This window comes from Suricata suricatta, chromosome 2 (genome assembly GCF_006229205.1).
Source record: "Suricata suricatta isolate VVHF042 chromosome 2, meerkat_22Aug2017_6uvM2_HiC, whole genome shotgun sequence".
Taxonomy (NCBI): Eukaryota; Metazoa; Chordata; class Mammalia; order Carnivora; family Herpestidae; genus Suricata; species Suricata suricatta.
The window spans coordinates 58,637,923-58,650,520 of record NC_043701.1 but is presented as its reverse complement, the minus strand read 5'-3'; the positions used below and the strand labels follow the sequence as shown (position 1 = coordinate 58,650,520).

General features: G+C 39.3%; 1 protein-coding gene across 1 annotated transcript in view; it reads right to left on the bottom strand.

Moving 5' to 3' along the window:
• Window positions 1–12,598, bottom strand: part of VPS41 (VPS41 subunit of HOPS complex) — a 168,745-nt gene that overhangs the window by 132,123 nt on the left and 24,024 nt on the right. The window contains exon 3 of the mRNA XM_029926759.1: window positions 85–192. Coding sequence (XP_029782619.1) covers window positions 85–192 — 108 coding nt within the window. The remainder of the gene's footprint in view (window positions 1–84; window positions 193–12,598) is intronic.

Here is a 12,598-nt window from a genome sequence, read left to right as displayed (position 1 = left end):
ACCAAAAGCATCAGGAGCAAGAGGAAACACAAACTTAACAACAGAAATGGCCTCGAGAAGAATCCTCTGCGAAGGCTACCTTACCTTGTCATGGACGGTCATGCAGCCAGCCGCATCCTTCTGAAGGATTTCAGTTACCCCGTTGGAAAGCCTTTCATACTTCAGTTTGGGCTCCTCCTCACTTTCTTCTTCCTAAACAAAAAGCAGAGAAAATTACAGCCATCACAGATTTATTTGAAATAGACTCAAAACGCATTTCTCAAGGAGGAACCAGAAATGGCTTCCTCAGTGATCATCAGTAACTACAACTATAGCTAAAGGTTAAGATCTTCATGTTTCAGAGCACCCCAGTGGCTCACTCAGTTGAGTGTCCAACTCTTGATCATGGCTCAGGTCATGATCTCACAGTTTCTGAGTTCAAGCCCTGCAATGGGCTCTGCTTGGGATTCGGTCTCTCCTTCTCTCTGCCCCTCACCTGGCTTGTGTTCTCTCTCAAGAAAATTAGAGCTTCATGTTTCCATTTTTCCAATTGGGTATATCAAATATTATAACTTCACCAGTAGAATACATTCAAAAGTTGAGGATAGGAGTATATATGCTTACAGTCGACAGTCATCACCTTCAGCATATTAAATATAAAACTATCCAGGGACACCCGGGCGGCTCAGTTGGTTAACTGTCTGACTCTTGGTTTCAACTCAGGTCATGGTGTTGTGGTTTTGGGAGTTTGATCCCTGTACAGGGCTCTGAGCTGACAGTGCAGAGCCTGCTTGGGATTCTCTCTCCCCCTCTCTCTCTCTGCCCTTCCCCTACTCGCTCTCACTCTGTCTACCCAAATACAAACTTTAAAAACACTATATGTCCATATATGCCAATAAAAGACGTGTGGGCAAGATACTGGGGAGTTTGACGTCATGGACACAAAACATTCACAACAATGACACAGGAACACAATAAACCTCCAAAGACATGGATTTTTGTATTTCAACACTATGAATATTTTTGCTGCATTTGGAAATATCTCATTTAGTTAGAAAAATATAATTACAAAAAAAAAGAAACTGGAAATTTTACATACAAAATGTATTCATACATTAAAGTATTTTAATAAATGATCATGGGATATCAGTTTTTGTAATTGTTTGTTACAAAATGTCCTGTTTACTTTCATCTGAATAAACCTAATGCATTAAAAATTTCTTAATCACTTTGTATGTATTATTACTCACTTTTTATGTTCAACCTCACTGTTGACACAACATAATAAATATCCTTAATCCTCACAGTTAGGAGCAAAGCTGGGAATCTATAATGACTATGATAGCTCTGAATTAGATCAAGGAAAATTACGAAAATTATAAGGACTCAGGAAAAGAGGTCATTTTACTGTATCAACATGGAATGAGAAACTATAAAATGTGCACATAACTGATGAGATAAAGCTGGACAAAACATAAGTTCGTGAAAATAACCCACTCATGGACATTCCCTTCAAAAGTACTAAAACTGTATAGTCGTCACTTTCCAGCTGACATTCGGGTATCTTGAGGCACACCCATGCTCCCACCTCTACGCCGCTAGAAAGGCTTAATGAAATACACAGCATGACTCCAAGGCATCAATTACAGGGCAGCTGAAGCAGCCTAGAAGGGCCAGGATTCCAAGATGGTGGAGAAACCATGGCAAGTGAGCTAGCAATCTCCAGCCATTCTTCCTAGGTATTTCCCCATTCTGGGTGTAGGACAAGAGGTTGAGAACGCAAGCTCTGCCCTGGAAGAGGGCCATTGCTGAGGGTAGGAAAGGCTGTACATCTTCTAGTACTTGTAGGACTCAAGTAACAGAACAGGAAGCTTGAGGGGCTAAGATCCCAGTGGAAGAGGGGGGCAGAGAAGGGAGCCTGTTACACAGCCACTTTTCCCCAGGAGACAACTGCCGATCTCCAGGGTTACATGGGTGGGAGACTAAAAAGCTAAACAGAAAACCTCAAAAATGCAGAAGAGCTGCCTTGATGAGCTTAGAAGAGAAGAAGTAGAGTCTAGGCATTACCAACAAATGAGGTCCTGATGAACACCACAGGCTAACCGGAAGTCCAGGTCCCTAAGGGACATGAAAAAGTAGCTTACTCAAACTTCAATGTGTCTCTGACTCAATTCAACCCCTGACTGGATTAAGGTAAGTAACCCCCAACCTAACTGTCCAGTAAAGAACAGGGGGACTCCTGGGAAAAAGAAAACTTTGTAGTATAAAACTACTGGGACCTCTACCATTTTCACTCACAATACTGAGAACAAAAAAATAACAAAATCAATTAAAAAAAAAAATCACCAGGGATACCACCTGACAGAACCTAGTGACTAAAACTCAAGGAGGAGAGAAGGCCAGAAAAGTAGACCCATCAGGTGACCTGGAGTCATCAGAAAGGGCTTAACTATGATTAGTATGGTCAATAAAAGAAGACGGAGAAGAGAGATGAAGAGATACAAATTTTCAAAAGGAATTATAATCTGTAAAAAAGAATCAAATGGAAATTTTAAAACTGAAAGTAAGAATGCAACAGGGCTTACAGGAAGATTAGCAAAGCTGAGGCTAGGACTCGTGAAGTGTAAAACAGGTCAAATAAATCTCCAAAGGGAAGCCAAAGTAGAAAAATGGATGAGAAACACAGGAAAAGAACCATAGATACGTGGAACACAGGGGAAAGGGCCAACACTTTTCATCACAGTCCCAGAAAAATAAGGAAAATGAGGCAGGGGGAAGAGCGGGAGCAACATTCAAAGAGGGAACAACTGAGAATTTTCTAACAACTGACAGAAATCAACCCACAAGTTCAAGAAGCTCTGTAATCCCAAGCAGAATAAACATGTAGAAAATCACACCGAGGCACATCCTAGTAAAAAGAAAAAGTAAGTAAAAGGAAAATGACTCGTAGAATTGGAAGTGCTAGGCCTGCTGAAGGTTATGACACACCAGGCAGAGAGGCAAACTCAAATGTCAAGAGCGGTCTTTCCCTCTGGGGCACAGACCCGCATGGTCATACGAGAAGGGCGACATTCATAGAACATCATAGAATAGACTTAACATCAGATAGCCTGCTTCATCTTGACTTAAAAAACAAGAACAAACAAACCAAAAAAACCCTGGTGAGTTAAGTGTAACTATTCCATTTTACAGACTTTCAGCACAAAATTATGATCAGAAATTTTAATATCAAGGCATGTATACTGAGCCAAAATTCAGATAGTAATGAAGGCCCTAAAGTCAATGACTTGTAGAATACACCACCCAACCCCCTATCAAACTGCTACAAAACCTAACAGAAGCCTCCACAACTTCTATGCCTACAAATAACTATGAACTACGTGATCAACAGGAAATGTTTAAAAATTTAGCAGGGGCATTCTTCATCTATTGCTCCAGAACACATTATGCCAAAATTTACTGATTTAGGACAATAAACATTATTTTTAACTATTTAAATATTAATTTAGGGGCGCCTGGGTGGCTCAATGGGTTAAGCAGCCAACTCTGGATTTTGGCTCAAGTCATGGTCCTGGGGTTGTGGGATCAAGCCCTGCATTGGGCTCTGTGCTGAGCCTAGAGCCTGCTTGGGATTCGTGCACTCTCTCTCTCAAAATTAATTTTAAAAACTTTTAAATATTTAATATTTTTGTGAGTAAGCAATACAGGATGGTCGTAGCTGGGTGGTTCAGACTCGAGGTCTGGGGTCTTCGCAGGCAAGAGGTCAGCGGAGGCTGCCATCATCTGAAGGCAGCACCGGGGTTAGAGCATCTGCTTCCACAACAGCTCCCTCGGTTGTCAGGTCGATGCTGCTTGTTGGCAAGAGGCTTCAGTTCCTCACTTCATGGACCTCTCCTTAATGCTCCCTGAGGGTCCTCAGGACATGGAAAGGAACTTCTCCCACAGAGTGATCCAAGAGAAAGCAGTTACGTATGACCAAGCCAAAGATGCACACTTCTGCAGTATTCCATTTATCACACGGGTCGGCCACGATCCAGTGCAGGAAGGGAGGTCACAGGGCAGGAATAATAGGTGAGGATCAGCAGGGGGTTATCGTGCAGCCTAGCTACAGAAGTAATAAAATTTTAAAAGCAATAAATCTGGTTCTAAAAAAAAAAAGAAATCAGTATTGCATGTCTCTGAGGAGTAGTCAAATTTTCTTCCCCAAGTATATACAAGCTATTAGTTGTTTATTTAGTGAGAGTGTGAAATACCAAAGATGATGCACCCACTAACTTTCCAAGAATTACTTTAACAGCAACAAAAGGAAGTATAATACACATGGTTATCTAAGACCCACATTTCTTCAAAAAGGTAACTGAAAAGGAGTGTCTGGGTGACTAATTTTACTGAGCATCTTGACTCTTGACTTTAGCTTGACTCATGATCCCAGGGTTGTGGGATTGAGCCTTGCATCAGGCTCTGCGCTAAATATGGAGACTACTTAAGATTCTCTCGCTCTTTCCTCCCTCCCTCCCTCCACCTTTCTCCCCTGCTTCCACTCTAAAAAAAAAAGATATCCGATGAAAGTCAACCCAAGGAGTTGCTGTATGTTAAAAGTGACCTGTTGTTATAATAGTTAATTAACAAAGTCTAAAAAACCTATAAAAAGGAAAATTACAAAAAACAACAAAGAAACACTTCAACTCATGTACCTACAAGGAAGAAACAAATCACTACAAAGTTAACATTAAGTGCGGCAAAGATGATGTGTGCCTTCTGGAGTAAATGTGTTAAATACAAATTGAATCCTGAATGCTAGTCTTTATAATAAGATGCCACATGTTGCTGAAGTCCGGACATCAAATGTGCATCCAACGTGAAAAGTTAATTCTAGCCTCTTGACTATTTTGCATAAAAGCACTCATCCACGGGCCATTAGATAAAGTTACTGTAAATAAGGTTTGCCTGTCTTATTTATAAGTGAAAACTAAATAATTTCTCTCACATAAATATACAAAAATAAATACTTTCCCAACACAGCTCACTGAAGCATTCGTGCTAGGCTTCAAAAACCATAAATAAAATGAAAACTCCAATATTAGGCACTTGCCATAGCACTGCACACTTTTCTGACAGGTATCTTATGTTAAAAATTCACCTTTCGCCTGCTTTTAACTTAAGGTTTTTTCTCTGCTTGCTGTAAACAAAGAAAATGGAAAGTGATTCAAAAATACAATCCATGGAGGTTATTCTGCTGCAGACTATAGATCACATTTTAAATAATCTTTTAAAAATCAAGCAGATTTAATATAGTTTCACCTTTAAAATTTTTTAAGCAGGAAAAAAAGGCTTTCATGCAGTTTTAATTTCCATGGAAAACAACCCAGTGCTAATAAAAGGCAGATCAATAATTTTTGTTAAATTTTAATAATCTTGCAAACCTACAAATAAAACCATCAACAGTCGGAGTGGAGATGACAGTTAAGTGCGTTTCTATGACAACCTAGTGGAACAGTACAAGTCTTGACTTGCAGTGAAGCGAAGACATGAACAGAGTGACATTTACCCATACAAGAAAAATGTGCGGCTTTCCTTTCACAAGAATCAATTCCTCAACTAACATGGATTTTCACTAAATGTATAGCACTTTTAATTAAAGGCAAGTCCTTTAAACCACCCTACAGGATTCTAAAACACTATCTGAAAACAAATTTCATATCAGAATCATTTCTATGGAGTTAGAACTTAAAAGCAAAAGAATGGCTTTTGCCGATAACAAATTAAGGCAATTCAAGATTTTCGCCTGAGACACTATTCAGTGACTTGTTCCTAACGCGGTAAATTTTTAAGGTAGAAGTCTGGTCACCTAACATAGATGTGTACAACCACAAGAAACACTGCACTTTCCACCTGATGAATTAAAATTCATGTACAAGAAAAACTTTTTTGGTGTTTAGAACCAATTTTTCATCCTGTTTTAACTTTATCCGGATCTTTCACACATCGGTACATTTTATATACCGCTGTTAAGCCCAGAGGATGACTTGAATTTTACTTTCAAAAAATGTGTGTCACATATGTTTGGTGAGTAAACAGAAAGATCGTTACATTTTTTTATTGTTACTCTTAATACAGAACTTAAATTTTTTATTCCTGGATACTATTTCTTTATTAAAATGCAGTGGGGGGGTTGTTCTGTTTCTCCCCCTGCCACACCCCACCTCAAAATGAAAAACTAGCAATACTAGGAGGGGAGGGGAGATATAAGACCCAAGTTAAGTGAGTGGACAACGCTACCAGGTGAGTACTCCCTGACAAATCACAGCTTCACTCTACAGAGATGGCCTCTGTCCTTCCCAGCTTTGCCTAGAAGGACCTCAGCTGAACATTCAAAAACTCTGATGACATGAGCCGTCTATTTGGCCTCCTGTCACCGTTGCATCCGACAAGGGGCAAATCTTTTTAGTAAATATCCAATCAATGCTTTACAGCTAGATACAATAGGGACACTACCATCCTCAAAAGAAAAAGAAAAAGAAAAGAAAAAAGTCATTGTTTAAAAAGAAAACAAAATGCAGTTTGAACTTCCACAGTAAAAATGAGTGTTAATAAAAAGCAAATTAATAACTATGGGGGTATGAAGGTATGTAAAAAAAAAAAAACAACCCCAGAACATTCACTCTAGAATTCTAATTCGCTTAAGGGGAACTGAAATATTCAAAACTGGTAGTCACCTTTATATGTTGATGTAAAAAAAAAAAAAAAAAAAGCTATTGAAATCTAGTATAAACATTTGAATTTTAAAAAATCTGTATTTTAAAGTGTTCTTTCTTTACAAGTAATTCACTTTGAAAGAAGTCCCATGGTATACTAAAATCTTTGCAACTGCTATTTAATAGAGAAGGGAGAGGGAAAAGAAAAAAGAGTTGTGCCAAATACAAATAAATTTAAGCACGATTGAAACTATAGTGTAAGTCAATCAAAACATAATTTAAGTCTCAAAAACATGAATTTTTTTAAGATACTTTATTTTGAGAGAGTGAGCAAGCAAGGGGTGGGCAGAGAGAGGAGAGAGAATCCCAAGCAGGTGCACTGTCAGCACAGAGCCCAGTCAGTGTGGGGCTGGAATCCACAAACCGTGAGATCATGACCTGAGCTGAAATCAAGAGTCAGATGCTTAACCAACTGAGCCACCCCGGTGCCCCATAACTAACAAATTTTTAAGAAGCAGACCTATTCACTACAACAGAGTGTTATCAACAAAGTCAAGAATTATACATTATTGTGTAAACACATCTATTTAAAACTATAATGTTATCAGTAAACACACATGCATAGACATGTACTTTACCAAACACCTCATGCCAATCTTGAGCTTTTCCTGAAAGAACAGGTCTATGATGGGAAAAAACTGCATAAAGACCCTGAACATAAGACTCATAATTAACCAAGGACTGATGATTCCAATTAGCTTTGTTTTGCCCACCATCCGCTCCCCACCAAATGAATGCTACTTCCTTAAAAGGGCAAGTGCAACTATAAATTATTAGAGGCTGTATAGCTCTATTACAAAAAATAATTTTCCTCACACAAAAAGATGACTGGTAGAAAAGATGGCTTTATATATCCTTAAATGTCAAAACGGATCAAGAAAACTACATAAACAGGCTGAAAAAGTAACTTCTGGTTTCCATTAATAACACAAGGTATTATAGCTGCCTCAATGACCAAACTTTTTAAGAAAGTGACATGGAGATAATGGAATTCATCTACAATAAAACAACTGTGGTCAATGCTCCCAGGATGCCTTTGCATCAGACTGCTGACAGATAAGCAATTACATTCTTATATGAATGCAAATAATGTTGTTAAATGTTGACTTTCAAGCAATATTGCTATTACTGAAAATATATGAACCAAAGAAAGTAGCTGAAATTAGCACTGATAAATGTAATCTAAATGACATGGGTCTACTTTTTCATATAAATAGATAATTCACGATGAGTCTTTTCAGAATCCATGTATTTTTAAAAGCATAAAATACATATGGTAAAATAAGAGGTTCTTAAACCAAGGGTAGTTTTATTCCCCCAAGACATTTATTTGACAACGTCTGGAGACGTTTTTGTTGTCATGACTGAGCGGGGGAGAAAGACTGCTAGCATCTAGTGGGGAGAGACTAAACATCCTACAACGTGCGGGACAATCTCCCAGAAAAAAACATTATCTGGCCCAAAATGCCAACAGTAATCCAGGTTCTTGACCTTGACAAATACATTTCATAAGATTAAATGCTATAGACACTAAAAATCTGTTTTCAAAGACTATTTAATAACAAGGGAAGTGTTCTCAAAATGTCCTATTGATTGAAAAAGTAGATTGTAGAATGTGCTTGGCATAACCCCAATTTTTTTAATGTTTATTTATTTATTTATTTTGAAGCAGGGGGGCGGGCAGAGAGAGAATCCCAAGAAGGGTCTGCGCTGATAGTGCAGAGCCTGACGTGGGGCTCAGTCTCGTGAATGGTGAGATAACAACCTGAACCAAAATCAAGTTAGACACTTAACCGAATGAGCCACCCAGGCGTCCCTGCATCATCCAAATTAAATTGAAGAAGCTTATATGGGGGGGGGGGGAGATCAGAAGAATAAGCACCAAAATAGTAACTTTCCCAAGCTCCACTTTTTTCCATCTGCAGAATGGGAGAATGATAGCAGGACCCATGTCACAGGGTTGATGTGACAACTACAGACAATGGCAAATAATCACTATTGTGAGCTACTGTCCGTATTTTCTATATTTTCTAAGATGAACATAGAGTACATTTGCTATAGAAATAAACGCTATTTTTAAAGCCATTGTTCAACATCCTCTTCAAAACCTGATGTCTACTGAACTCAGATTCTTATCTCTCAAAGCTGCTTTCCGTACCGTAACACTGAGTACGGAGGTGAGAAAAAGTTGAGCCTCTAATAATTGAAGTGCTCTACTTAAGATTCACAAGATATGCAGTCTTCATAAACCCTGGTCTCTCCTTTGCCCTGTAGCATCAGAATTTCATGTTCAATTCAAGGAGGGAAAAAAATAAGGTGAAGGTTCCCAAGCCCTAAGCCATATACCATAAACAGGATCAACTCCCATCATTTATTTTATATTGGGAAAGTGATAAGAATATATAGAGGAGGGGGGAGAAATGAAAAAAGCAAATAAGCTTTTCATTTCCTTCCAGCCATATGGAATAACCTCTCCAATCTTCAAGGTATGCCATTCAGGTGGACAATTTCCGCCACTAAAGCCAACATAACCCTCTTTCCCTTTCTTCCCAATACCCCTTGGTGATCACAAGATCCTGAGAAGCAGGGTTTATGCCTTTTCATTGTTCTGAACGTCACCTAACAAAACTGTGGGTATCTAATAAAGACCAGCGAAAACAAAAGTACGCGGAACCAGCAGACCGAGTTCAGTAAGCAGCTTTTCTACGACCTTCTCATTTAGATTTCCGACAGGAAAATCCAAATCATAAGCTATCAGCCAAAAGAACCAGGGGCATCATCTAAACTATGTGTTATGGTACTGACCTAGGGGGAGGGGATGGAATGCAGGGAGGCGGGGAAGTGGAGGTACTGGACAGAGAGAAGCTAGTGGCTACTCTGCAGCAGAAGTTAGAATTACAGAGAAATGTACAGACATGAAGCTCTATCATCTTCTAACTGCATCAGCAGACAGAAACCTTACCAACTAAAACAATGTTCATGAAAAATTTACATTTAGAAGGTACACGTTTATGCTACAATACCTGAGATTATTTTATGTTTTAGAGGAGCTTCTCAACAATTTCTAGGAAGAAACAAGAGATTAAAAACCTACAACCACAATAACAATGAAGACAAAGTGTTACCAGAATCAAGGAGAAACTGAGAAACAAACGCTGAAAATGAATGGTGAGTTTATGACACACCTTGATGTGTTTCGGGAAAACAATCTGAACAAAAGTAGAAAGATGCTTTAGCTTTCCCATCACCCTCCTCACCCCACCCCTGTTCCCATGACCTAGAGCCTGACCAGCTCCACCAGAAAGAGGCCGGCCCCACCCCTTAGGGCCTGTGTTCTCCAGGAGGAGGCATGTCTCGGCAACCTCCCCCACCGCTGTTTCTCCATGCCTGCACTTTAGCCCTGGCCATCATCTGTCTACCTCTCTCTCCTACCAGGAGAGACCAAAAGCCCCTAACACGTGGCAGGGCATCATCGACAGTTTCGGAGCCCCAGCCATAAGCACTGCAGGACCAAGAGAACCTGGAAGGGGGCACTTCAGGGAACCAGAGAACACTTAGAAAGGTAAAGCTAAGAATGCATTCGTAAACTAGAAAACTGAATCTTAATAAACCCACGGGCTGGTGCTTTTTAAAGACAGAGTAAGATAACCAGAGAATAAACATAAAATAAAAGTTGTCTCAGTACCACCCGCAGGAGGGGATCTGGCCTAGACTGTTTTAGCATATTCTATTGAAAACCCTCTCTCAAACAGAAATTGCTGAAGGTATGGGGCACCTGAGTGGTTCGGTCGGTTGACTGTCTGACTCTTGACTTCAGCTCAGGTCATGATCTCCCAGTATGTGAGTCTGAGCCCTGCAACTGGCTCTGTGCTGACCGTGCAGAGGCTGCTCAGGATTTTCTCTCTGCCCCTCCCCTATTCATGCTTCTCCCCACCCCCCCACCTCTACCTCTCAAAAATAAAGTTAAAAAAAGAAAATGCCTAAGTTATTTAAACTGTCCTATAACAGGGAAATAAAACTTCCAATTCATTCTGAAAAGGCGGCATAACCCTGATACCAAAACTCCCAAGAGTGCATCACAGGGAAAAAGCAGAGTTCAGTCATCTCCTGGGAGAATTTAAATGTAAAGCTTCCAAATAGAAGATCACAAATTAAACCCAGCATATATTAATAGAATACTTTTAAGATCAAATATCACAGAAATGCAAAGACTGAATATTAAGCAATCTGATTTCATCATTTAATAGGCCAAAGAAGAAAAAATGTAGGGCCCCACTGACAGACACTGAAATAGCATTTATAAAGTTCAACACTCATTTCTGATTCTTTGAGGGGAAAAAAAGGCTTTCAGTAAATAAAAAGGTTTCTTTCTTGAAGAGCTGAGAACGATTATTTGAAATCAAAGCCAACGTGACACTTAACAATGAAAAGAAGCACCAGGAAACTCACTGATGTCTTTTATCACTATTTTTTCAAAACTGATTTAGAATTTTTGTCAAGGTCAAAGACAAGAAAATGAAAAACAAATATACTATTGTTGGATAATCTTAAAGATGATACAACTGTATGGAGGAAAAAAAACTCTTAAGGCTTGTGATAATTAATTAATTTTGTTATCAACCTGATTGGGCCATGAAATGTCCAGATGTTTGATCAATCGTTATTCTGGGTGTTTCTGTAAAGGTGTTTTTTGGAGGAGATTAACATTTAAACTGGTAGACTGATTAAAGCCGGCTGTGTTTCCCAATGTGGGAGGGCTTCGTCCAATCAGTTAAAGGCCTGAATAGAACAAAAAGGCTGATGACATAAGTACGGCTACTCTGGCTTTCTTTGACCTCCACTGGCATGACAGATGGTTCTCCATCTCCCCACTTTCAGTCTGCAGGTGTCCTTAAATCTAAAATGAGTCTCTTGTAGGCAGCACACATGGATCTTCTCTATCCATTCTAATAACCTAGGCCTTTTGATTGGAGCATTTAGTCTTCACAGATTACTGAAATATATGAATTTACTGCCACTGTGTTATCTGTAGATTTGGTGTTTCTGGCAATGTTCTCTGGTCCTTTGTAGTCTTTGCTGCTTTGGTTGCCCCCCACCCCCTTCCGTTCAGAGTCCCCCCTTAAAATTTCTTGCAGGCCACAGCAACTTCTTACTAGACCTGTTTCCAGAGGCAAGGGAAATAAAAGCAAAAATGCACTATTGGGATCTCATCAAGATAAAAAGCTTCTGCACAGCAAAGAAAACAACTAAAAGACAACTGATAGAGTGTGAGAAGATATTTGCAAATGACATACCAGATAAAGGGTTAGTATCCAAAATCTACACAGAACTTCTCAAACTCAACACCCAAAACACAAATAACCCAGTGAAGAAAAGGGCAGAAGAGAGGAAGAGACACTTTCCAAGGAAGACATCCGGATGGCTAACAGACACATGAAACAATGCTCAACATCATTCATCATCAGGGAAATACAAAGCAAAACCACAATGAGATACCACCTCACACCTGTCAGAATGGCTAACGTTAACAACTCAGGCAAAAACAGATGTTGGCGAGGATGCAGAAAAAGGGAAACACTTTTTGTTTTTTGTTTTCTTTTATAGTTTATTGTCAAGTTGGTTTCCACGTTACACTTTTGAACTGCTGGTGGGAATGCAAACTGGTACAGCAATTCTGAAACACAGTATGGAGTTTCCTCAAAAAGTTAAAAATTGATTTACCCTACAACCCAGCAACTGCACTACTAGGTGCAAGGGGCACATGCACCCCAATGTTTATAGCAGCTCTATCAACAAAAGCCAAATTATGGAAAGAGCCCAAATGTCCATGGACTGATTAACAGAAAGATGTGGTATATATACAA